This window comes from Peromyscus californicus, unplaced genomic scaffold (genome assembly GCF_007827085.1).
Source record: "Peromyscus californicus insignis strain IS unplaced genomic scaffold, ASM782708v3 Scaffold_3__1_contigs__length_106647218, whole genome shotgun sequence".
Classification (NCBI taxonomy): domain Eukaryota; kingdom Metazoa; phylum Chordata; class Mammalia; order Rodentia; family Cricetidae; genus Peromyscus; species Peromyscus californicus.
The window spans coordinates 64,887,278-64,913,873 of record NW_026294551.1 but is presented as its reverse complement, the minus strand read 5'-3'; the positions used below and the strand labels follow the sequence as shown (position 1 = coordinate 64,913,873).

At 48.4% G+C, this 26,596-nt stretch overlaps 2 protein-coding genes across 10 annotated transcripts; one reads left to right on the top strand and one right to left on the bottom strand.

Moving 5' to 3' along the window:
- The first annotated feature begins 1,683 nt into the window (after positions 1-1,683).
- Znf692 (zinc finger protein 692) lies at positions 1,684-8,725 on the top strand. 5 transcript variants are annotated; one of them, XM_052757525.1, is made up of 12 exons: positions 1,684-1,863; positions 2,183-2,370; positions 2,586-2,617; positions 3,193-3,456; positions 3,871-3,919; positions 4,011-4,139; positions 4,451-4,669; positions 4,757-4,834; positions 4,914-4,992; positions 5,635-5,749; positions 8,051-8,150; positions 8,262-8,725. In XM_052757525.1, exons 2-12 carry the CDS (start codon positions 2,195-2,197, stop codon positions 8,629-8,631), a joined length of 1,611 nt encoding a protein of 536 aa, XP_052613485.1. In that variant the 5' UTR covers positions 1,684-1,863; positions 2,183-2,194; the 3' UTR covers positions 8,632-8,725. The 5 variants fall into 5 exon arrangements, with proteins under 5 accessions (XP_052613485.1, XP_052613486.1, XP_052613487.1 ...); XM_052757526.1 differs by lacking the exon at positions 1,684-1,863 and adding an exon at positions 1,894-2,005; XM_052757527.1 differs by lacking the exon at positions 1,684-1,863 and having other exon boundaries at positions 2,262-2,370; positions 3,248-3,456.
- Positions 8,726-9,266: 541 nt separating this feature from the next.
- Znf672 (zinc finger protein 672) lies at positions 9,267-25,265 on the bottom strand. Of its 5 annotated transcripts, none has more exons than XM_052757534.1 (3): positions 25,190-25,265; positions 13,926-13,971; positions 9,267-11,904 (listed from the first exon to the last, which is right to left on the bottom strand). In XM_052757534.1, exon 3 carries the CDS (start codon positions 11,683-11,685, stop codon positions 10,279-10,281), a length of 1,407 nt encoding a protein of 468 aa, XP_052613494.1. In that variant the 5' UTR covers positions 11,686-11,904; positions 13,926-13,971; positions 25,190-25,265; the 3' UTR covers positions 9,267-10,278. The 5 variants fall into 5 exon arrangements, with proteins under 5 accessions (XP_052613494.1, XP_052613493.1, XP_052613491.1 ...); XM_052757533.1 differs by lacking the exon at positions 25,190-25,265 and adding an exon at positions 24,662-25,076; XM_052757531.1 differs by lacking the exon at positions 25,190-25,265 and adding an exon at positions 24,697-25,076.
- Positions 25,266-26,596: the final 1,331 nt, after the last annotated feature.

Sequence of the window (26,596 nt, the reverse complement as noted above, 5' to 3'; positions counted from 1 at the left end):
TTGGAGACAGGGTCTCACTCTATAGCTCTGGTTGGTTGGTCTAGAACTTGATATGTTAGATCAGGCTGGTCTGCAACTCACAGAGAGCCATTGACCTCCACCTCCTAGGTGCTGGGATTAAGGTGTGCATCACCACATGTGGTGATCATCTTTGGAAATAAAAATTAGTGTTTTGTATGTATGTAACATGTGTGGGCATGTGTGCTATGGCTCATGTTTGTGGAGGTCTGAGGGCAACTCTGTGGAGTCCGTTTTCCCCTGTCACCCTTATGTAGGTTCTAGGGATTAAACTGAGGCCTCCAGACTTTCCTTGATGAGCTACCTCACAGTCTACGACGAGGGTCTTGTACACCGAAACAAGTCTCCCCAAACATCCATGTTCTAACTACTGGAATCCGTGAAAACTGCTTTCTGTAGCAAACACTTTGCAGAGAATTGTTTGAAGCATTGAGATGGGCTACCCAAGTGGAGTCTGTGTTTGGAAGAGGCAAAGGAAGGCTTGCCCTAAAAGGAGGCCATGTGACCTTGGAGTCAAGAACTGATGTGACATGGTTGGAAGTCAGGGAATGCTGAAGATAGAAAAGGAGAGGAGAAAATTCTCCCCTCCAGCCCTCACTTGACATGTGGCCCTGTCAGCACTTTGGTGCTGGCCTTCTGACCTCCAAAACGGTAAGGAGTGAATGTCTGCAGTTTTGAGCTCTGAAGTGCATAGTGATTTGCCATAGAAAAGCAGTCAATAGCGCAGGTGGCTTGGAGTGAGGTTTGAGCTCACTCCTGCAGCTGATCATAGTTGATATTGTACCAGGCACTACCCTACATTCTTTGTAAGCATGAAGTGTATTAACTCAGTTAATCATGGAGGGCCAACTAGGCAGTCAAAGGAGTCTGGAATCCAAAGAGGGTAGCCAGAAACATAAACCCGGGGTCATCAATGGGTGACCTAATTAGATCACCCCCAAAGAGCATATCTAAAAGAGAGGCTTGCCAGGGCCTGAGCCTGGAACACTCCATCCTTTGGTAACAGAAGGATCCAAGAGAGAAGAAAAGCCAGTTGAGGAGGGAGGAGCCCGGGAGTAGGTGAAGGGAGAGAGCAGAGCTGAGGAGAAAGTGAGAGGAACACAGTAGCCGAGGAGGGAGAGTTAAAGGCTCCTGCAGTCTAGGGCAGAGAGGAAGCAGGATGGGCACTTCATTTAGCAATGCAGAGGTGCAGGCCTGTAATTCTAGCACTTCAGATGTGGAGGCAGGAGTTCAAAGTCACCTTGGCTACATAGGAAGTTGGAGAATAGCCTAGACAACATGAAACTTTGTCTCAAGCAAAACAAAAAAGTGACCTTGGAAAGCCCCGTTGCGGTTGCTTGATGGAAATAACTCCATCAGAGCCATTTGTAGATAACGTGAAATGAAAGTCTGCATAGAATCTAGGCCACTTCTTGAAGAAATGTTGATAGTAGCAGGTTATGGGCTGCAGCTGGAGGGTGGTCTAGCGGTTCAGAAAGGGCTCTAGTTGACTTCTGGCGACGGATACTGCAGCTCGCTTTTGCTTGGTGGCAATTAATAGGCAGAGATGCTAGTAGAGAAAGGAGCGTTTACAGCAGGATCCCCTGACAAACATACAGGACCAGGGCTAACTACAATTCCCGGCAGGCTTTGCGTGGGGCGCACGGAGCGCAAGCGCAGGGCCCTGGCCTCCCGCTGCAAGTCCGGGTTGCAGCGACGGACGCCAAAGGGGACGGTTTCTTCTTAAAGGAGAAACAGCAGCGGCGCGCGCGCGGTGGGCCCCGGCCTTCCCGCGGCTCTCGGAGGGAGCACGCGGGACCGGGAGGCGCACGCGCAGTCTAGGCGAAGGCGGGTTGGGGTGCGCAGGTAAGACCCTGGCGTGGGCCAGCCTGGTGCCCAGGCAGTGCTGGGCGGGCCTCCCCTGCATTGGAAGCAGTTAAGAGGCCCAGGCGCGGCTGCACGCAGACCCCACTACCCATGGACAAGGAGGACAAGTTTCCCAGTGGAGGTCTCTTGCCCCTGCCTGTGACTTCCGTACCCCGAGTGCCCACCCTGGCTCTAAGAATGGGTGGCTGGATCCGAGAGCCCCGAGTGCTTTGGAGGCAGTGTGGTCTGGTTCCCAGTGCAACTGGAGCTGAGGCTGTGTCTGCCCGGCACGCCCCGACGGCACTATGTCCTCCCGCAGGCCCGGGCGCGTATGGCCTCTCCGGTGGCAGATGCATCCCGTCGGCGGCGGGAGAAGCGTAGGCAGCTGGACGCGCGCCGCAGCAAGTGCCGCATCCGCCTGGGCGGCCACATGGAGCAGTGGTGCCTCCTCAAGGAGCGGCTGGGCTTCTCCCTGCATTCACAGCTCGCCAAGTTCCTGTTGGACCGGTTAGGGGCCAGGAGGGACTGGGGTGGGCACCGAGGCAGAGCCCCTGACCTGTTCCTATAGCCTCGCGTGTCTCGCTTGGGCAGGGCAGGCTGCTCCTCCCCTCTCAGCCCAGCGAATGGGAGGTCCGTAGGATTGGCCCCTAAGTGTGTGAGTGCCTGAGTGAGGGTGTTTGGCTTCCTGGGTTCTGAGCTGACCTCAAGCTCTTCTTTGGCAGGTATACTTCTTCAGGATGTGTCCTCTGTGCAGGTAGGTAAAAGATGGCAACAGGTAGTGGCGGCTCCCAGAAACTTATGCCCCAAGAGAAGGATCAGAGGCCTTTAATGTGTTTGGGAAGGGGACGAGCCTGAAATGGCCTGGTGCAGCAGCCTTTGGGAAGGGAGCTTTGTCTCAGGACCTTGGGGCGTGTGTGTCTAGGCTTAAAGCCAAACCAAAACAACAAGAGCAAAAAACAAACAAAACTCAAATTCTCCAGGGGCTGGAGAAATGGTTGCGTAGTTAAGAGCGGGTGCTGCTCTGACAGAGGACCCAAGTACATTTCCTAGCACTCATGGCAGGGGGACTCACAACTGCCTATAACTACAGCTGCCGGGAGATCCAACACCTCTGGCCTCCAGGAGCATCTGTATTCATGTGCACCCCCCCCCACACACACACATAAAGCTAATTAAAACTAAGGTATTTTTTAAAAAGAACACTTTAAAAATGATAAACTAGATTTGGAATGAGGTTGCCCATGGGCTTTAGAGGATTAGGATGCTCTGAGTGGCTTTCTGGGTGAGAGGGGTTTCCAGCTTTGCATGACTGCATCATCTTACCTCCAGGTCCAGAGCCTCTGCCCCAAAAGGGTCTGCAGTACCTGGTGCTCCTGTCTCATAGGCACAGCCGGGAGTGCAGCCTAGTGCCTGGGCTTCGGGGGCCTGGAGGTGGAGATGGGGAGCTTGTGTGGGAGTGCTCAGCAGGCCACACATTCTCCTGGGAACCTTCTTTGATTCCTACACCTTCAGAGGTGCCTAAGCAGCACCCCCTTACACACACTACTGAGAGAACCTGGTGCTCAGAGGCCAGAAGGGAGCAGGAGCCTGAAGGTGAGTAGGGAAAAAAGGGTTGTGGAGAAAGAAAAGAGCTTTCCAATCTTCTTTAGCTTAGAACTGGTTTATAAAGATGGTTGTTTTACTTGTTAATCTATTGGTTGACATAGGGTCTCATGTAGCCAAGTAGCCTTGAAGTCCTGGTCCTCTCTCTACCTCCCAAGTGCTGGAGTTACTAATAATGACCCTTTTATGCTAGCAAGGAAATCTATTCTCACATGCATTGTTAGGTATAGGAAGCAAAACCGTAGAGTGATGGTATGCTACCTTTGACAGAAACTAGAAATAAGGTTTAAAAGAGAATGCATTTGTAGAAAGTACCACCTAGTAAACCAGGTTACCACTGGAAAGAAACCATCCTCAATCTTTGAGCACAGGCCTCCTTCTCTTATGACCTGCTTCTGCCAACAGGTTTGGAATGTGAGCAGCATGAAAGAACTCAAGAAACCAGGCTGTCCAGGTGAGGATGGGAGGTGAGGGACAGGACAGACCTGCACTGGTAGTGGGGGTGAGGTGGCAGTTTCTCAGGATTGTCTTTCTTGAGCTTGCAGGGGAGTAGAATCCCCATTGGAGACCTTCCCACCCCCAGGAGAGGAACAGGATGTGGAAGAGGATGAGGATGAGGATGAAGAGCTGCTCAGTGATGCCAGCCCATGGACCTACAGCTCCTCCCCAGATGAGCCAGTTGGGATTGAGGGAGGATGCTGAACAGATTGAGAAAGGGGAGAGGCAGCTGGCACCTTATAATTCAGAGATGTGTCAGCTGGAGGGATGGACTTGTAGGGTGGGCAGGGCAGATGCTGGGGAAAGTAAACTGTAGGCTTTGAATTGGGAAATGTGGAAAAGGGACGAAGTCAGGCTCTGAGGGACGCTGAGAGCATGAGAGCCTGCCATGGGAGTTGGGATTTTTTTTCCCATTTAGGGGTTAGGACTTGGTTAGGGCTGATTGCCCAGAGGGATAATGCCCTCCTCCTCCTGCTTCTCTTTCCAGCAGTGAACCAGATATCCCTAAGCCGCCTCCATCCCCTGTTACTCACACACCTAAGGAGGGAGAGGTCCCGCCAGCACCTGCGACTTTCCCCACCCCTTGTGCTGTTCTTGCCTCTTTGGGTTCCACAGCTGCACTGACAGCAGATGCTGAGGTGCAGCCGGAACTCAGCAGGACCCCCCAGACCTCTGCAGAGCTACAAATGACCGAGTCTCTGGACAGGTAACCTGATGGCTGAGACAGAGAGGGCAGGGATGTCCTGGAATGTGTCACTCTTGAGGCCCTTGGCTACTTCTTTGCTACCCACAGTCCTGGGAGTCAGGCCCAGTCTGCTCCAAACCCGACCTGGGATGAGGACACTGCCCAGATTGGGCTCAGGAGAATTAGGTAGGACTGGGGCGATGGGACTCTGGGGAGAGTCAGGAGTGAGGCAGAGAAGACAAGAGTCCTCCCATTCTCCCCACAGGAAAGCTGCCAAAAGAGAGCTGATGCCCTGTGACTTCCCTGGCTGTGGAAGGATCTTCTCCAACCGGCAGTATTTGAATGTGAGGGACACAAGTTGAGGCTTGTGTGACCACTGGGGTTGGGGATGGGGGGAGGGGAAGGCACCCCTAGGCTGTGGTGTAAATATAGCTTAGTTGTAATGCAATTGTCTAGCATGTGCAAGGCAGCATACACAGCTTTTGGTGTAGAGGGAAAGGCCAATGCTCACAGTTAGTAAGAGCCTCTGGCCCCAAGTATAGAGAGGGCCAGAGAGATGGTGAGGTGTAGGTGGACAGGATGGACCTGAGAAGGGCGTCTGCAGGTCAGATTTGAGCCTTTTATGTAGAAGATTGCAGCAGCTGCTGCCATTAACCATGGGAACACAGGATTAGAATGCAGGAGGCATCCAAGAATGCATGATCTAGGACTAGATCAGGGAACTCTGTGGACATTGCAGTGATGGTGTGTAAGGGAGTGAGTTGGGCATCCAGAGGGGACAGGTGAGGGCAGTTAGTGGTCAGAGTGGGAGGATAGTTGTGCTACTGAGGGCATGGGGGTGGGACAGGATGGTGGCCCAGTGACAGAACTGTGGTGGGGAAACAAGGGTGGAAGAGGAGCCTGCCTGCTCACCCCGCTCAAGTCAGTCTCCCTGGGGAGGCAGCCATGCTCTTGCCTCTTCTCTCTCGTCTGTCACCCATTCTTAGCACCACAAGAAGTACCAGCACATCCACCAGAAGTCATTCTGTTGCCCCGAGCCAGCTTGTGGGAAGTCCTTCAACTTTAAAAAGCATCTGAAGGAGCATGTGAAGCTGCACAGTGGTGAGTGCTGGAAACCCTTAGCTCCCCTGGGGAGGGCTGAATCCCTTAGTCCCTGGGTGCCTGATTAGCCCCTGCCTGCTTGAGCTTGAGCTTGTTACTAGGTTCTGAGGAGCCTGACCCTTGTGAAATGTTTACTCTAGTCATGTAGGGCCATGAAGATATGGGAAAGAAGGGGAGGGTGGAGAGCAGGAAGGGCAGTTGCTTCTGTGGTCAAAGCCTTGCAGCAAGATGTGAGCGAAGTGAGGAACACAGGGCAGCACATGTGGAAAGAATCTATATGTTCCAGGAATGGAGAGGAGGCCTCTAAGGCCATAGTACGGATGATGTGGCTTCTACTTTGGGATGAGACCATTGTGAGGTCTTCCAAGGTGGTAAGATAGCTGACTTTCAGAGATGGCTGTAGCAGCTATGTGGAGAATCAGGGACTGTAGATGAGTAGAGGTGGGTGCACACTGATGGTGATGGCCTGGGTTTGCCCATCATAGTTGATGAGCAGTGGCTGAGGCGCCTATGAGAGTGCAAAAGGGCTGTGTGAGAAGGATGAGTGAGCCACAGATGGGACTGGCAGGGAGAGAGGGTGTCTAAGACAATACCAGCCTGGGCAGCTGGGTAAATGGTGATGAGTCCCTGAAAGCAAGGAAGGGGTTGGAGGGTAGGAATCTGAGTTAATACATGTTAATTTGATGTCAAGATGTGAGTATGGGATTTTTAGCGTTAGCAGAAATCTGTCATGAGCATGGGTAGTGTGCCTGCAGAGAGGGAGGGAGGGAGGTCTGACATGGTACACCTACCTTCAGAGGGTAGGCTGGGGTGGAGGGGGGAGGCAAAGAAAGTGGCACTTGAGAAAGCAAGTGCAGAAACTGCTCCAGGAAGGAGGGAGAACAGGTTGACAGAAGCTGCAGGCCAAGGAAGGAGAGGGTACTAGATAACAAGACCGTGTGACAAGACTCTACTCTGGGGATGACAGCCAGAGTGGAGTGTGTTCAAGGCAAGCAGAGGTGAGGAAGTGGGAGATGCTGGAGTTCTGCTGTGCAGATGAGCAGAGGAGTAAGGTCTCATATGGAAGGCTAAAAGCTTAAGGTGTAGAGTGGGAAAGGAAGGCTTACTGACTTTGATGAGAAGAGGTGAATTCTGAGAGACATGTGAAGGCATCCACATACTCGTATATATGGGCAGAGGGTACTAAATAACTGCTGGATTTGGGGGGCAAAGAATGGCACCAGGAGTGTTGGAGAGAGCTCTTCAGGATTCTGGGCAGTGGCCACGGCAGAGCCCATCAATGAGAGGAAAGACCATGGGGAGGGTTGAGTATTCATTCCCCATCTTACAGAGGCCAGGGGTTAGGTTGGCCAGAGTTGGACTTTCACCAACCAAGTACTACTAAGGGACAGGACAGATTGGTAATATGAAAGAAGGCCATAAAGACAGCTGTGAAAATGGGGCTGAAAGGGGAAGGGGCTATGAAAAGGTAGTAGGGACAATGAATGGTGGCCTGGAATCATCAGATTGTCACACTGAACAAGGCACAAGGATCTGGTTGGAGCCAGGATGCTTGAAATGTTTGAGGTGGTATGGTGCTTGGTGATGTCTGAGCAGAGTGGAGGATGAAGTGATGAGGAGACAGGAGTACAGTGCTGCCCTAAGATAGCAGATGGAGAGTAGAGGACTTGAAGCCATAGCTTGTGGTGTGAGGATGGCCAGGTCTCCAGAGAGCTGGTGAGACAGTCTGAAGGGTACCACAAGAAGCAAGGACAGTGTTGCTGCTGTGGGCATTTAGCTTTAGTGGCACAGGAGAAGAACCACAGCAGCCTGAGAGCTGTTGATCAGCAATGAAGGTGACAGCAAGTGCTGCTGGAGTTAGTAGGTTCAGTAAAAGGAAGACTGGCCACTTGCAGACATGGTCCTGGGAGTGGCAGGATTTCTGGTTCTAGGGTTATCCTTGAAGCTTGGACTGAAACCCCAACTTCTGACTCCAGGCTTGTATGTGGTTGCTACTTGGTACTTCCTATCCACACAAGGCTCCATCCAGCTCCCTATTCATTACTCCTTCCACAAAGATGCAGCCCAAGGCTCCAGATAGGGGAGGTATACTTGTGCCCTAGGAGACAGTTGGAGCTAGGGACTAAAGGTGACGAGAGTGCAATTTTAGATGCCTGTCTATCTCAGTTTTCAGGACCAGTCAGGTACAGGATGTCCAGGTGCTTATTAGGACCCAAGACTCCTGAGCCCCAGTACTCACCTTCTGTTGGGGATGGTAGGCTAAAGCTTGAAGATGACTGAATGTTCCTTGTGTGCCTACAGACACCCGGGACTACATCTGTGAATTCTGCGCTCGCTCTTTCCGCACTAGCAGCAACCTTGTCATCCACAGACGAATCCACACAGGAGAGAAGCCCCTGCAGTGAGTGCCAGGGGCCAAGGAGGGAGCTGGTGTCTGGCAGCCAGGAAGTGGGCAGCAGAACCTCCAGGGAGGTGAAGGTGGACCAAGGCTTCTTCCTGTCTCTGGCTGCAGGTGTGAGATATGTGGGTTCACTTGCCGTCAGAAGGCCTCTCTAAACTGGCACCGACGCAAGCATGCAGAGACAGCAGCTGCCCTGCGCTTTCCCTGTGAATTTTGTGGCAAACGCTTTGAGAAGCCAGACAGTGTGGCAGCTCACTGTAGCAAAAGCCACCCAACTCTGCTCCCTGCACACGAGTCACCTGGCTCTTTGGAGTCTAGTCCCAGCGTATCTGCCACTGAACCCCTGCAATCTCCTGAGGGGGCTGGCCTCTTTTCCTCTTCTGACTCTAATCTTGCCCCCTCAACAGCCAGCTCTTCACAACCTGGTGAGCTAGACCCTAGGGATGCAGAGAGAAGTCAGATGGTGGTCTCCAGGAACTAGGTATTAGGAGTGAAGTGAAGGGTATGGCACAACTGGGCTCCAGATACCTTGTTTTAGCCTTCCTCAAGGAAACAATAAATGGTATTTTATACAAGTGTGGGCAGAACATATGCTTTGGTGCTACAGGTTTAAGAATCTGGGAATCTTTTGAAAACAGGATGTTAGCTATGCCAGAATGTAGTATAAGACGACCCTGCTCACAAGCTCAACTTCTTTCTAGACCTTTCCTGTAGAGTGTAACATCTGCCTTGGTCTGGGGCAGGCTGGTCCAGGAGGCAGATGACCTCTTGTCTAGCATTTGCCTGTGGTGGGCCATGCAGTCTGGCCTTCTGGTATAGAACCAAGCCCTACAGCAAAAGTTTGAACTAGTTTATAGTGGATGGGTTTTTGACAGGTAACTGGACTGTAGATCATGACCTGTCAAGGAGTTACTCCTTTGATAAGTTCATAGCTGAAGGCCTATTAGGTAGTGAGGCCACAGTCCTGGGGAAATGCCTTGAAGGGTAATCTTGTTCCTGTATACTTCCCATATTTCCTTGCCCTGAAGTGGGTGGCCTCCCATGCCTTTCGGCTTTGCTTCAGGCTCACAGAAGTGGAACCAGCTGACAACGGAATGATACTACTGAAACCACGAGTCAAAATAAATCTTTAAGTTGATTTTCTCAGGCATTTGTCACAGCAATGAAGAAACCACCACCAAAAGGGATGAGAACTTGGAACTCATTTTGACAAAGGGGTTGTTGGTGTCACAAACCCAAACAAATAGCAATGTTACCAGCTATAAGCAGTCATTGACCAATTCCAGGCTTTACATCCTGCCCTTGCCCAGGACTCCAGGGAACTTGTTTCCTCATGCCTTGAAGCTTCATCTGGAAAGAACATTCTTTTGTTTCACATGGTGTCACTGGGCTTTATGGACTTACACAATCTTGGGCTGCATCCCAAGGCAAACATTTCTTACCTGGCTAGAGAAAATTGTTCGAAGAGGCATTTGTTGGGGGAGGGGAGGGTTAGTTCTTTGTGTGCACATGTGCCATGGATGGTACATGTGTGGGTTCAAAGGATCAAATTCAGGTTGTCAGCTGGTGCCTTTACCTGCTGAACCATTTTGTTGGGCCCTAAGAGGCATCTTGTAAAAGGGCATATGGATGGCCAGGCTGATGAGTGCCTACTTTTGTGTTTTACCTTTTGAAGGGAGTCACTTCCACAGATCTTGGTCCTTTAGAGAAGGGAGCCATTCCACCCTTCCATACTGCAACTACGTCTCAAGCAAGAGAAAGCAGTAGAGATTAACAGGCAGATAAGAAACAAGAGACCTAACTGACCAAATATGTTGCCTGAAGAGCCAAGAAAGAAAAGCTCAGGCCCAACACCAAGGGAGAGCAGAGTGGCAGAAACAGAACACGAAACACCTCGTCTGTCTTGCATAGGGCTGTGGTATTGGTTCCTTGACTCCTAGGACTTTGAGCTGGGGAATACAAGGATGGATGATGGAAGAGCTGTTAGGGATCTTCGTTTAGAGACAAGGCAACCTAGGTGAGTACCTAGTAACAATGCAACAACAGCAGTAGGTCTGGCTTCCAAACCATCTGAGCTGTCTTTTCCTCAGGGTTGAATGTGTTTACCCAGCCACCTTATAGGGCCTGCTTAGCAAGTTTCCTGAAATGGAGACACTAGGAGCCCTGATCTCTCCTGTTCCGTTGGCCCTGTGAGGGCAAGGGGAGGACCTACTGTCACCTCAGTGACTACAGCGGTGGTGGTAGTGGCTGCCATTGCAGCTGCTCTAGCACGTCTGTGGGACCGCTGGTGCTGTGACAGTGATCGGCCATGGCTAAAGAATTTGCCACACTCCGTGCATTCTGCTGTCCGCTCACCTAGGTGTGTTTTTCTGTGCAGTGCAAGCTTGGAAGCAACACTGAAGGACTTGCCACACTCTGGGCACTTGTGTGGTTTATGGCCGGCATGATTGCGCAGATGCACATTGAGGTTGGAGATGCAGGTGAATCGCTTGCCACACAGCTCACAGTGGTAAGGCTTTTCCCCAGTGTGTGTGCGCAGGTGTTTGGTGAGGTCTGAGCGGTCTGTGAAGCCCCGGCCGCACTCTGGGCACGGGAAAGGCCTCTCCCCCGTGTGGCTGCGCTGGTGCACCACAAGGTCATATCGCTGTCCAAAGCCCTTGCCACAAGTAGGGCACACGTGGGGCCTTTCACCCTGGTGGCTGCGCTGGTGGCGCAGCAGTGTGGAACTCTCGCTAAAGCAGCGCCCGCAGTCGCTACATGCGTATGGCTTTTCTCCAGTGTGTGTTCGCTGGTGCCGCACCAGCGTGGCACTCTCCAAGAAGCCCTTGCCACATTCAGGGCACTTGTAGGGCTTCTCCCCTGAGTGCCTCTGGAGGTGTCGTGTGAGTGTGGAACTCTTGCTGAAGCTCTTACCACACACACCACACTGGTGGGCCTCAGCGCCAGGGTCGCTGAGGCTGAGGACGACGTGGATGCGGGAATGGTTCCGCAGCCCAGCACTGCTATGAAAGGCCCGTGGGCACTGTGTACAGTGGTGCAGCGGGCTGGGGGAAGGAGCGGTGGCAGTGGTGGTCTCTGGGGGGTGCACCCGTGCCAGGTGAAAAGGAAGAGCACTCTGCCGAAAGGAGCGGGCACAGTGTGGGCAGCGGTGGGGCTTCTCAGGTGGGTGCTGTCGGACCCGATGCAGCAGTAGTGCAGGGATGTGAGGGAAGCGACGGCCACAGAGGCGGCAGGGGCAGGTGTGGCTACGCCTTCGGTGTGTCCCCAAGTGTAGGTCCAGCAGGCTGTTGTGACTGAAGCTCTGGCCACACTCACTGCAGACGTAGAGGGTCTGGCCAGCATGGGTCCGCCTGTGTGCACGCAAGTCTGAGGCTCGAGCACAGCGTTCACCACACTCGAGACAGCGGAAACGTTTGTCACCACCATGGGCACGTTCGTGCCGCAGCAGCACTGCACTGTACCGAAAGCTTTTGCCACACTCACTGCAGGAATAAGGCCTTCCGCCAACCGCCGCCACGCCAGGCGCTGTGAACATGATGTCCGCCTTTCCCAGTCAGTAATTTCTAGTTTTAAGGTCCGGAAAGTACCAGAGGGGGAAAGGCTGTGGCCTTGAAAACTGATCTGCAGATTCCTGGGTTTCTTCTTTCAAGAGCAGATGTCCCTGCCGTTCCAATGGCAGGCAGCAGCTGGACTCATCATTGTGATCCCTGCAGGGAGGTCACCCTGAGTTCAGCACTGGCTGCAACAACTCTGGCTGGGGACACAGAAAGAGCACCTTGAACTCTCTAGGCTTGTAACATATTAGCTAGTCTAGCTCTCGAGAAAAAAGCCATGAGACCCAGAAATTCAGAGGGGTGTCCCTGTAATGCTTGGAAAGGCAAAAGGGGCAGATCACACCTGTCCAGGAAACAAGCAGTTATAGATTCCAAGGAGTGTGTGGGGTTCCTTGCTAGAACTAGGAACACTCAACACTGTTGGAGAGAGGAAGTGTCCAACCTGTTTTCTGGTGTGATTTAAGCCCCTAGGGAGTTCACTGCCTGCATTCCTCCTCTGTCCATTCCTAATGCATCCCGGGTCGGGGGGAGCCCCTATCTACCAGAAAATAGGTCTGGACAGTTGCCGATTCAATGGGTGACACAGCCACACTGACCTATGGATCATACCTCATAATGGGTGTCCTGAGCTAGTGACAGATCCCAGGCCCTGAGAGAGTAGTCACTTGTAAAGTCAACCAGGTGAGAGGTCAGCCAGCCTGGTTTTATAGGCATGGGGCATCACACAACCTCTAGTTAAATGTGCTCTTTGATCATCGAAGAAAAGCAAACAAAATGGCCAACAGCCATTTTCTTGTGGGAAATGGAAATCTATCCTTAACGTCCAGCAGTGCTGGCTTGACTAAATAAACCCGACTGGGCCTCTACATCTGTATGTAAGTGGAGTCAAGCAGATGAAATGCTTGGCCAACAGCACACCCAGGAGAACTCAGTATCTGCAGGTCCTCCATGCTGGGTGGAAGTATCACCAGGGATGTCATTTTTGTTCTTGTGTCTTTTTTTCTGAAGGAAGGACTTTTTTTTTTTTTAATTTTTGAGGCATGGTCTATCTGTGTACTTCTGGCTGTCCTCAAACTTACAGAGCTAAACCTGCCTCTGCCTCCAGAGTGCTGGGATTTCAGGAATGCACCACAATGCCCAGAGTGTCTGCCTCCCCAGTGCTGGGATTAAAAGGGTGTATCACCATACCCAGCAGGAGGAAGGTATTTCTTAACATCAAAACAGGTTGGAGAGATGGCTCAGCAGTTAAGAGCACCGGCTGCCCTTCCAGAGGTCCTAGGTTCAATTCCCAGCACCCACATGGTGACTCACAACTATCTGTAGTGAGATCTGGTGCATTCTCCTGGTATGCAGGCATATATGCAGGCAGAGCACTGTACACATAAGATACATAAATCTTCAAAACCAAAACCAAAACCTGAGACTAGTACCACAAGCGATCATTTGCTACTCATCTTACCAGTGATACTACTTCACTTTTTATGTGTTGTTTCCCCTGCTCTAGCCCAATCTGGACTAAACATCAGATACCTTATTCAAAGACGATTTTTAAACCCTGCAAAATAGGGACACTTTTGCAGCCATAGAGCAGACTTCAGAGTAGCTAACTCTGAATCCTCTAGGGGTCTTGCTTCTATTTTTAACTTAATTTTAATATTTATCTTATTTTTATTTATGTGTATGCATATGTGTCTATGTAAGGATATATGCATGAGAGTGCAGGTACCCACAGAGACTAGAAGAGGGTAGGTATCAGATCCTCTGGAACTGGAGTGACAGGTAGTTCTGAGACATTTGAAGTGGGTGCTGGAAACTGAACTTGGATCTCATGAAAGAGCAGTATGTACTCTTAAATGCTGAGCCACCTCTCCAGCCTCTTAATTTTATTTTTGAGTCAGGGTCTCATTATGTTGTCTTGGCTGGCCTTGAACTCAGAGAGAACTGCCTGCCTCCACCTCCCACGCACTGGTCATTTAAAGGAGTATCTGCCTTCATGAAACTAAAATCCAGTGCCTGGTATCTCTCAGCCCATGCTTCTGGGAGCTCATCCTCTCCCAGGTCAGTGCTTCCTAGGGAACATGTCCAAGGAAAGAAACCTAAATGCACAACACATACATGTATACAAAAGGCAGATGAAAAAACCCATTCCATCTCTTCAATATAACAGACACGAGTGTAGGGTGTAAGCCTGCTGCTTGGCCCTTTCACATCTCTTCCTTACCTCATCCCATTATATGAGCAAAGAGGTCTGTTCCTGGGGTAGAAACCTGTAAAAAAAAAATTATAATGCTTAGAACACTTAGAAATCACCTAAATATCACTGATCTGAGAGTCTTTTTTTTTATTCTGCTCAACTCCTAGTCCCTCCATATCCTCTCCTCACCCCTGCTGTGTCCCCCACAAAAGAAAACAAAACAAATAAGCAAGTAAACAAAAGCAGAAACGAAACAGAAAAAACCTCTTTGCTTTTCCTTCTTTCCTGCCTCTCCATCCATCCTGGTGGCGTTGGGGGCTTCGGTGTGCCGCAGTAAACCCATTTGTCCCATCAGCTTTACTAGCAATGTTCTTGGAGATCCTGTGGGTTATCATTCCACAGGACCAGTCCTTTCACAAGCTCCAGCAGGTCCTAAATGGGGTAGATGCTAGGGTAGGCCAACCCAAGGCCCAGCTGTGGGCCTGGGTGGTAATTGAGCTGGTCAGTCTGGGTCGCCCGGGCCACCTGTCTTGGATGAAGGGGTGGAGTCAACTCGGCTACATGCATGCCCTCAGAGTCGGTTCAGCCATGCCTGTGGTGAGGGGTGTGGGCCATCTCTCCCAAGTGCTCTCTTGTTGTAGTGTCCAGCGAGGGGCAAGGGTAACTTTCCCATGGCCATTGACGGGTGGAGCTGGCTCAGCATGGCCCTCTGATTTCATCTCAAATGGTTTCTAAGCCCTCTTGAGGCAACACAGGACACAGATATCAACACAGACCCCAGGTGCAGCTGGACCACAGACCCAGACACGGCCCTTGGTGGCAGCTTGGGCCTGGAAAACATCCTGGCTCTGGGTGGAAGGAATGGCCACTCAGGTGGCCACCAGACACCACCAAGGACTCAGGTTGTGGCCTCATCCCTGGGCCTCTATGTGACCTTTGGTGGCATTACAGGACCTGGAATTCAGCACAGACCACAGCCGAGGTAGGACCACAGATCCTGACATGCTCCTTGGCAGCAGCTGGGTCTGGATGTCACCACTGCCCCAGAGGCAGTATGGCCCATAGACACCAACATGGCCCTCAATCTCAGGTGTCTGCATGGCCTTTGATGGAGAGCATCAGACATCACCACAGACCCTGACATTGAGTAGCAGCACAGATCACTCAGTTCTTCAAGCATCCTAGCCCTCAGACACAAACCTGGACTCAGGTGGCTGATCTGACCCTGGGAATATTCATGGCGCTCTGTGGTAACAGGAGCAACATTCATCAATCTGGCCCCTACAGGGCCATAGACCCAGACATGGCCCTCAGCAGCAGCCTGGAACCAGATGACACTATGGCCGTGGGGGGCAACACAGGACACCTATATCTGTATGACTCCTGCTGTGATGTGGTCCCCAGACTCCAATCAGTCCCAAGGCACTGGATCCTAGGCCTCTGTGTAGGCCCAAGTAGCAACCTGGGTCACAGACTTCAACAGACCCCAGCTGTAGCTGGGCCATGGACCCAGACGTGGCTCCAGGAAGCAGCTAGGCCCAGTTGACATCCTAGCTCCAAGTGGTAGCCCCAGCCACTCAGATCAGGATGGCTCTGGCAGCAGCATAGCCCCTGTATACCATAGGTGGGAACATGGGCCATGGACATCCCCATAGACCTCGGCTGCGGTAGGACTATGGATCCAGACATGGTCCTTGGCAGCAGCTGAAGTCTGGTTGTCACCATGACCCTAGGTGGTGGTAAAGGCCACCCAAATTGGCATGGTCCCAGTGTCAACGTGGCCTGTGGACCCAAACATTGCTCCAGGAGGTGGCCCAGCCCACTGGAATCAACATGGAACTCAACGGCAACAGGACCATGGACATTAACACTGACCCTGGCTTCTGTAGACTGGGGACTCAGACATGGCCCTTGGCAGCAGCCCGGCCTGGACATCACCATGGCCCTGGGTGGTGTGCAGACTTGCCCCCTCAGATTACTCCTCACTGTCTTCTACCATGGCCCCAGGTAGCAAGCAGGCCTCCAACATCTGCCCACTCTTCACCATCATCATTTCTTCCTTTCTGTATCTTTCCACAGTGTATGACCCATTCTGCTTCTCTATCTCTATCATTTCTCAACCACTTATTTCCTTATCATAATGAAGCCCACCTGCCCAGCACTGCAAGGCAGGCCTTGAGGACCCTGGCTGGCTAGTCCAAGACTGAGTGGAACTATATCAGGTGGGGGTGGCTGTCTTCCCGCTGGCCGAGGTGAGTCTTGAAGTGTTATATAACGAATATGTTTTGCTTTGGAAAAATGGTAAAAGGGTAATTACATAGGATAAACAAGTCCTAACTGTTGAATACTTTACTATTTTAGTATCCTTCAAGCATACCTTATCATAACTGTAAGTGAGGAGTATGAAAATTAATCACAATTTAGTACATTTATTAATGATCCACTGTACAAATCCAGTCGGAATGGAGAGTTTCCGTCTGGGTTCATTCTGCCATACCAATACTTCTTGGGTAGGCTGAGAGACCCAAGTTAGGAGTCATAGACGATATCTATCTTGAAGCCAGAGTTAAGTATAACTTGTTCGACCAAGTAGGAATGAAGCTGAGGGTAACTGCTCAGAGCTGTGCTTTCTAAGAGCTGCATGTAGCTACAAGGCATTTGAAAGTGTTGTGATGTTATTTAAAAGTTTAGCATGAAAATGACATGTAAAATCTCATCAACAAGGTTTAGGGATGGAGATCTAACTAGGTTGTTATATCATGTGCATAAGGCCCTGGGTGCAATCCCTAGCATTTCATACACACGAAAAAAAATTTAACAACTGTCTACAACAGTCTCCATAGGCCCCTAACTCCACAGGTGCCTGGGCTCCAAATGCTGCTGGAGTTAGCAGCCCACTACCAGCTGGTTCTGCCTTCAGGCAGCTCTGTGCTCTCACTCCCTGCCCGTCACATGTACTGAGTCCACATGTTCCCTTGTGTTGCCTTTGAGATGGCTGTCTCCTTGACTCCTTTTCCCCATGGGTTGAGGGCTTCCCCTGGACCCCCTCCTCAGGTGACTGCTGTCACACTAGGTCAGCTGCCTGGACACCAGCTCTGGCTTCTATTGTTGTTGCAATTACCACATACTCTCAGCTCACAACTCTGTGCAAGCAGCTGCAGCTGCACTCAGCCAAGCTGTGGATTGCCTGTGTTCTCTGGCCAGGCATGCTACACAGCTTGAGCCAGCCTCACACTTCACTGTCATCGTCCGCAGAACTGGGGAGACACCTGGGAATTCTTAAAGGGTGGAAATGGTTATAAAAAAACAAATTTAAAAAAGAGAAAAGAGGTTTTTCACCCCCCAAGATAAAAATGGGAAACATTATGATGCATGGAGTTAGGTCTCTGTATAGTTCTGCAATGAATGGTCTGAAAATTGAACAATTAAATGAAGGGATAATTAATTAACTTAGCTGGAACTGACATAATGTCAATTATCATTTTAGCAATTCTTATTTTATCCCCCAAAAGTTGTTTGATATCAGTGCCAAATAAGAAAAATTGACTGATAAAATAAAATCTCTATAAAGACAGACTAATGGAATTAAGAAAAAATATTCACATACTGATAGAGGAGTTTAGAGCAGAAGTTACGACACCACGGCATTATGAAACCGAAGGGAAGCGGCCCAAGGTTATTAGAAAATAACCTTTATTTATCCAGTTACCATTCAAGAACGACCACCGATGATAGGCATCCCCAAGGCTATTCAGAAGTTAACTGGGAACCCCTAGAAACTTTAGATTGAAGAGATTTAAGGAAGCAATAGTTTCATATGGTATGCATTCACCTTTTGTGTAGCAGATGTTAAATTCATGGTCCACTTAGAACAGAATTATTCCATAAGACTGGAAAGATTTAGCTACAGCAATATTGGAATCTGGTCTTCAGTTACAGTGGACTACACAGTGGAGAGATGAAGCTAGGGCCATCAAACAGCAAGGTAGAGTTAAGGGTTATGAGATTTCCCAAGATCAAATTCTTGGGGAGGGCCGTTATGCTAATGTGGAAAGACAGGTTACATTTGACAATCACATCTTATCCCCGTGCTGTACAGCAGCTTTGAATGCTTAGGACAAGATTGAACAAGCAGGAAAGAGAACTGAGCCATTTACTTGGCCCATTATACAAGGCCCAAAAGAAGCCTTCATCAGTTTTTTTTTTTTTTTTAAATAAAGATTGAGCCGGGGGGAGGAGGCGGCGGCGGCGGCGCACGCCTTTAATCCCAGCACTCGGGAGGCAGAGGCAGGCAGATCTTTGTGAGTTTGAGGCCAGCCTGGTCTACAGAGCAAGATCCAGGAAAGGCGCAAAGCTACACAGAGAAATCCTGTCTCGAAAAACAAAACAACAAAAATAATAAATAAATAAATAAATAAATGTTGACTTCAGCTGTAAATAGAATGCCATCAGATCCAGAAGTTAGAAGAATATTAATTGAATTGTTCTTTGGCTTTTGAAAATGCTACTTCAGAATGTAAAAGGGTGATCAGGCCTTTAAAGCCAAGATCAGCATCCACAGATGAATGGATTAGAAATACAGCTGAGCCGGGCGGTGGTGGCGCACGCCTTTAATCCCAGCACTCGGGAGGCAGAGCCCGGCGGATCTCTGTGAGTTTGAGGCCAGCCTGGGCTACCAAGTGAGTTCCAGGAAAGGCACAAAGCTACACAGAGAAACCCTGTCTCGAAAAACCAAAAAAAAAAAAAAAAAAAAAAAAAAAAGAAATACAGCTGATATTGGATCTCATGCTTATGATGATACTTGGATAGAAGTGACTTCTAAAAACTTTAAGGAAAAACTTTAAGGTTGGATGTTTTAATTGTGGTAAACCAGGTCATCTGAAAAGGGTTTGCAAGCAAGGTGTTCCCAGGAACAATGTTTTTTCCTATAGAAATTCTAAACAGAAGGCCCTAGCCTTCTAGAATATGCAGAAGGTGTGGCAAAGGCTGACATTGGACCAATAAATGCAGATCAAGAAGGGACAGGCAAGGTAACCCGTTGGCATTAGGGGCCTCTTGGAAGTCCCCTGTATCAAATGTGGTTCAGTCATTCCCTGTCAGCATTTGGGAAACTCTTCCAGAGAGCAACTAGAAGACTTAATGCCTGTTATGAAAAACTATACTGCTCTGAATGACAGAACATCTTTAGAAGATAAAACAAAATTTTCAGGAAAAACCATAAAGCAAATATTTTGGCAAACTTCTATAAATGATCAAAGACCAATGTAAAAATATGAATAAATGGCATTGTAATTGAGGGTTTGGTAGACACAGGGACAAATGTAACAACAATTGCACCAAGATCTTGTCATCCAAATCAGCCACTTCAGAGGTAAATGTTCAGCTTTTAGGGACTGGAACTTTATCTCAAGTAAAACAAAGCACAAGATGGGTTGAATGTATAGGGCTGGAAAGACAGGAAAATTAAAGCCACATGTGGCTAACAAAGCAATGAATTTATGGGACATGATTGTTACAGCAATAGAATACCCAGGTTAACATTCCTCCAGTCTCAGAAACAAACCATAAACTAACATGCTTCTGAGGAAAATATTAAAAGGTATTATAAAGAATAGCCACCGACAATTCAGATTGTATATAAACAGGGCACAACAGCTGCTGATCTTTCAGAGGTACCAAAAGCCCCATCTTTAAAATTGTTAACTGACAAACCTGTCTGGGTGGACTTTGACATCAGAAAAATTACAGGCCTTAGAACAGCTGGTATAGGAACAGCTAAATGTTCAACACATTGAAGAATCCACTGGTCCTTGTAATTCTCCTGTATTTGTCATTAAAAAGAAATTTGGAAAATGGAGAACGGTAACAGATCCAAGAGCTATGAATAAGGTGATTCAGCCAAGGGGCTCTTTACAGCCTAGAATTCCCCTGCTTTTTCTATTTCCTAAAGGACGGCCTAATATAGTTAATAATTTAAAAGATTGCTTTTTTTGGGGTTGAAGAAATGGCTCAGTGGTTAAGAGCACAGGCTGCTCTTCCAGAGGTCCCGAGTTCAATTCCCTGCACCCACATGGAGACTTACAACAATCTGTAATGAGACCTGGTACCCTCTTCTGGCCTGCAGGCATACATGCAGACAAAATACTATATACATAATAAATAAATAAATCTTAAAAAAAAAGATTGCTTTTTTTTTTTACTATACCTTTGCAAGAACAGGATAGAGAAAAATTTGCCTTCATAGTACCTACTTATAATAATTCCCAGCCTGCTAAAAGATATCTGTGGAAAATTCTCCCACAAGGAATGTTAGATAGTCCTACCTTGTGTCAATATTTTGTACAACAGCCACTAGAAATAGCTGTTTCTTCAATCTATAATTTAACATTATATGGGTGATATCTTACTAGCTGATTCAGATGCAGATACCTTAGATAAAATGAAGAAGTAAAGACAATTTTGTTTGTTGCTCCTGAAACAAATTGCTCCTGAAAAAGTACAAAGAGGAGATTCTATTAGTTACCTAGGATATAAGATAAGTTTATAAAAAAACTCAACCACAGAAAGCACAAATCAGGAGAAATCAATTACGAGATCTTAATGATTTTCAAAAATTGCTGGGAGATATTAACTGGCCATGGCCCACAATTGGATTGACAACTCAAGAACTAAGTAATTTATCCCAAACCTTACAAGGTAATAACGACTTAAATAGTTCAAGAAGATTATCAGCTGAGGCTGAGAGAGAAATGGCTTTGGTAGCAAAGAAATTACAGGATTAACATGTGGATCATCTGGATCCACTGCTTGACTGTATTCTGGTTATTTTACCTTCTATGCATTCCCCTCCTGGAATTCAAATGCAGAGAGAAGACAATATCTTAGAATGGATATTTTTACCACACAGAGTAAAAAATTAAAGACCTATGTAGAAAAGGTTTCTGAGTTGATTCTGAAACGAAAACTAAGATTTCATCAATTAGCAGGAATTTTACTAATGCTGAAATTTCCTCATTATGGACAGAAACTGAACACTGGCAAAGAGCTTGCAGTAATTTTTTTGAGAAGAAATTAACAACAAATATCCCCAAAGCAAGAGACTTCAGTTTACAAAGAGAAAGAGCAGCAGGTGGCAATTGAAGTTCAAGGTGTCAGCCCACTAGAAGGCTGTGGTGATATTTTGTGAATACTCTAACAAATGAAGCTTGCCTGAAGATCAGAGGGCAAGGCCAGCCACTAGCTAGCCATAGAGGCCAGGCAATTGTGGCACACATCTTTAATCCTAGCACTTGGGAGACACACACACCTTTAATCCTAGCACTAGGGAGGTTGAGACAGGAAGTGATATGGGCAGGTAGAGAAATGTAAATTTCTAGTCCTTGAAAGTTATTATTACAAACTATTTAGGATAATAAAGAAATGCAGTTCAGTAGTTAGTCACTTATTACAATCAAACTTGTAGTCATGTTAGGTATGTTTTCAAAGTCAGAGACATTTTAGGTAGACAGGTGGTCTTCAAATATCTCAGAGATCTACAGAATATGACATTTAAGATGTTTTAATAACAAGTGTTTTTTTTTTTTTTTTTTTTTTTTCGAGACAGGGTTTCTCTGTGTAGCTTTGCGCCTTTCCTGGATCTCGCGCTGTAGACCAGGCTGGCCTCGAACTCACAGAGATCCGCCTGCCTCTGCCTCCCGAGTGCTGGGATTAAAGGCGAGCGCCACCACCGCCCGGCGTGTTTTTTTTTATAATGAGACATGTCTGCTCCTGGCAGCACTAATCTACTTCAGAGAAGATGATGGACATCAAAGAAACTCCATATGGAGTTTACTTTCTTTGTGGCTAAAGTTAGCCACTGGGCAAGAAATTGTTCTTGCTTTGACTGGTGTCCAAACTGGACAAGCAGGACACAAAAGAAAGTGACCTGAACTCCGCCAAGACAAGGTGGGACAGTCCTTCAAAATTCCTGCTTCACAGAAAAGTCTGTCAGATATTCTATGCCTATAGGCTGAAGATGGATGTCCCAAAGTTATAGTTATGTGCCTTGGGTGACTGTCCAGACAGCCAGCTGTTTGTCATTTCTTAGATTTGGAAGATGTTTGCTCTGCAATTTCTCTTTACTCAGTTAATATTATATCCTTCTCAGGTCTCTGATGGAGTTGAAGACTAGATAGTTATAGTTTTTCTTGTTACCAAATTCAGTAAAGAAACTCAGAAAAGAGGTGTAGAGTGTATAAAGTTGAGACATAAAAAGATAGTTTTGGCATGGTAATACAAGTTAGGATAGAAAACAAATTAGGCACAACACTTTGGACTCACCAAAATAGGATAATGGAGCATTTTCTCTGAATTTGTCATATTCAAATAGACTGGACATTTTTAATGTAATTCTTACCTGTATGTATTTATATAAAGTTATTGTACTTATTATATATAGTTCTACTATGTTAGTTTAGGGTTTTTTTAGACAAAAAGGGAGAAAAATTCTGTGATATTCTAATAGTGTTCTGACAAATGAAAGTTGCTTGGAGTCTGAGGGCACAGCTAGCCACTAACTGACCAAAATTAGCCACAGAGGTTTTGGAGGAATATGGACAGGTAGTAGTAGTAGTAAGGCAGGGCAGAGAGGGATCTCAGCCATTTTGGAGGAAGAAACAGAGCAGGTAGGAGAGGCCTGGTGGCTTCTCTGACCCTTCAGGGTCTTACCCTGATATCTGACTCCTGAATTTTTATTGATAAAGAACAACTAGGATAACGAACGCTTCACCCAAGATCAGCTACATTAATCTTAGGGCCCTGGCCCAGGAAATGGAACTCAAGTGACGGGACAGCAACTAGGACTAGTAATGTGGGCTGTGGCTCTCTCCAGGGAAAGTGACTCTTCTGTTGGATTCTTCCCACCCCTAGGAAGCTGAGACACTGTTGTCCTGGAGGTTCTGTGACCTTGACCCCTGAAATCAGGCAGAGGCCTATTACCCATTCCTTACTGGACGATATGTGAGTAGAAAGGTTTATGGCCAGTGTGACATATTCAAGGAGCTGGCAAAAATAGGAGTGACAAAAGCTTCTACCTCAAGAACCAAGTCTGATCATGATCCAAATACAAACCCAAAGTTTTGCTTTTATAAAGATTGTGAATCTGGGAAGGTTAGAGATTACTATGTAGGTAGGGAAAATATATAGACAGCCAGAGCTTATCCTCTGTCTTTCTAACAAATTGGGCAAAACTGAAGGCTAGAAGTCTCAGAACAGGGAGAACACGAGAGAAGAGACTATTAGGTCTCTTGTACCTTCTCTGGGACTATCAATGAATTGGACATAAATAACATACTCTAGGGGGTAAAAAAAATGTGTAATCATTTGTCAATTAACAATGGGATGAGTCCACAATATGTGGCCTTGTTACTGTGACTATCACACAATTTACTTACACAAATTCAATTATGACATTAAAAGGTGATTGAATCTTAAGGGATCACCAATATACAAACAGACTAAAATGTGTTTTGTGGCAAGTGGCTGTATTAGTTTAGTACCCAGCTCTTCCAAATCTGTTCTCTATGGTCCGGCCACCATATATATTATGTATACTTTGCCTTGGATAACTGAGTTGGGATTGAAACCTGTGAAGTTCCCTGGAAAGGCACACATATGCAAACTGAGTAGAACTTGCATTAATATGAAGACTTGGAATGCAGCAGATGGAGAGCCCGAATCATCCTGTGTCATCTTTAGTCTTGTAATAGCCATTTGTCACCCACCTCTGCATCTTACCTAAGTTCTTTTAGAATTTATCAATTTAGGAGACTATTATCTTCTACCAACTTAGAAGCTAAGTATGTCACCATATAGTATCTAAAACCTATAGCCTGGGTAAGATGCCTCAGTGATTTTAAGAGAGCCTGCTCTTCTTACAAAAGACCAAACTTTGGTTGGTTCTGAGCACCCACGCAGGGTAGCTCACATACCTTTAACTGTAGCTTTCTTCTGACCTCCAGGGGAGAGTTCATGCACATACATACCCAAACCAAAACGAGTCCTCCCATCCCCTTTGCTTACAGGTTTTTCTCATCTGCTACCTTTATGTTAGGTCATACTGTTTTTGGAGACAAGGTCTCATGTAGCAGAAAGCTGTCCTCAACTTGTTACCTGGATCATGGTGGCTAATAACATGATACAGGAACTTGTTTCTTACTTTTTTTTGTTTTGTTTTTAAACAAACAAAAAAACCAACTGTTACTCTGAGGCTGAAAGACTGGTAGGGGTGATAATCTTGGCTCCCCCCTCCCGCTTGAAATTCACTCTGTAAACTAGGCTGACCTCTGACTCAGAGATCCTGAGTACTGGGATTAAAGGCATGCACCACCATTGCCCCGACATCTTCAATCATCTTTAATAGTCATTTATCTCTCACCTCTGTATCTAACAGCCTTTGAAAGACATTAACTATACCATTAACTTCCACTAACCTGAAAGCTAAGACTATAATAATCACATAGCATCTAAAACTTACAGCAGGTATCTCCCCAATTCTGCTGTAGCCTGCCTACATCTCACGTTACCTTTGGGGAGTTTCGTTTTATGTTGACAAACCTGCTCAGAGGGAGCAGAAAGGCAAGCATCCAAATTCTGCTTCTTCCATGACTAATTATGCGACCTTGAGGACAGGACTTAGGTTACCTGTACCTACAGCCTGGGATAACTCAATACAGGAAACCATGAGAGTTTTCTACGAAAAGAGAAAGGTCAAAGCAGTCATTAACCTGAGAACTCAAGTCGTGAGGCACTCGCGACTTACTCTTCAGGGCCGTCCTTATTTAAGCAGACCCTGACTCGGGGGCCTACTGGCCGACTGCAGCCTGCCTGGTCTTTCTGGCTTTCCCGTTCGGCCCCCCGGAACCCTTTCCCACCGCGTAGGCGCACGCGGCCCTTCCTTAGCCACAGGCGTGCGCCCGTGCCCCCCGAGTGACGCGAAACTGCGGGGCGCGGAAGCACTGAGGCAACACGGCGCGCAGCACCCGCTTCCTCGGGTCTCCCGAGGCCGTCCCTCCAGGCCCGAGGCTGTCGGCGCCCCGTGACCCGCTCCGTCGGGCGGACGACTCCGCGGGCGCGCGGCCGGACAGCCCAGCCGTCCTAAGCGGCCTGCGCAGGCGCACTGGCCCGCCGCGCCTGCGCCGTTCGTCGCCCTCCGGCCAGGCCGCTCGACCCCGGGTTGACGGGAGACGGCGGCCGTCGAGGGTCGCGGCCCCGCCCGCCCGCCCGCCCTGCCTTGAGGCCCTCAGTCCCCTCACCAGTCGCCGGAGGGCCGCTCCGAGCCGCGTTCACTTCAACGCGCTGCGGACGGCGCTGGGCTCGGCGTGCGGAGGAAGGGGCGGGTGCAGCGTGGGGGCGGGGCCAGAAGACAGCCTGCTGATTGGCCTGCTCTGCCCGCAGGGTCACCACTTCGCTGTGGCTGGTTGCTGGTGCAACGATCCCGCGCAAGCGCACTATTGACCTGACCGGGCTGAGTTGGAAGTTCATGTAGAGCGCCGACCTGGCGACAGGGTCACCTGCTATGCTCAACTAACCTGCCTCCCCTTTTGGATGTCCACACGTGGGCCCCTTCCTGCCACTCAGAGGAAAGAGCGCCATTCCCAGGGCCACCTGGAGACGGGTCAAGCCCGGAGTAGGTTACCTGAGGGAGGCCAATCGCCCAAATCCGCTCCCAAGGTAGTGTCTTCCTATACAGTGAGGCCAGACCGGATGTCCACTATCTTGATTAATCTTCCCCATAGATTAATGGCCTGCCCAAGAGCACTAACAGGGACAGCGGTACTCCTGTTCTGCTGGCCAGCTGCCTCAGGTTGAGACTAGGGTGAGTGGAGAAGGCTCCCAACACTGCAGAGCAAGGGCGTCCAACCCGCGGATGCATGCAGCCTGGGACGCCTAGGAACGCGGCTCAATCCCCAGACGTAAACCTGCTGGGGAATTAGCTCAGTTGGCAGACTAGCCAAGGCCGGGAGTTTATTTACCAGCACCACATAAAACGGATTGGTGGTACGCAGACTTGAAAATCCAAGCACACCAAAAGTGGACGCAGGAGGATCAGAATTCAGTCATCCCTTGCCTCTGCAATTCCTAGCCAGCATAGGCTACCTGAGACTGTGTGATGGTTAGTTTTGTCAGTTCGATAGAATGTAACATCACCTAAGAAGACAGTCTCAACTAGGAATTATAGGGATTGGGTTGACCCGTGGGCAAACCTGTGAGACATTTTCACCATTTCATGGATTGGGTTCTGCACTGTACAAGTGTTGAGAGGTGACTAAGAGAAAGCAGGAGGCTTCCATTTGCTCTGTTCATAGCTGGATGTGGGTCAACCAGCTGCTGCTGTGACTCCTCCGCAATAGCGGACTATAACCTAGGGTTGTATGCTAAAATAAAATCTTGCTCCGTTTAGTTGCTCTTTGTCAGGGTGTTTTACTACAGCATCAGACATGAAACTAGGAAAGACCCTGTGTTGAAATAACAAAAGTGTAGCTTAAAAGTTGCTAGCGTGTGTGACTTATATTGTAACGACTTCACAGTTTACTCTTTAGACAACAAAGATTGAAATGTCACACAAAATAAAAATATGACTTGTATGTAAGCATGGGTTCAGTTTTATGGTTGTTTCCAGGGTGTTATCTTTTAGGTACAGACAGTGAAACTGGCACCAC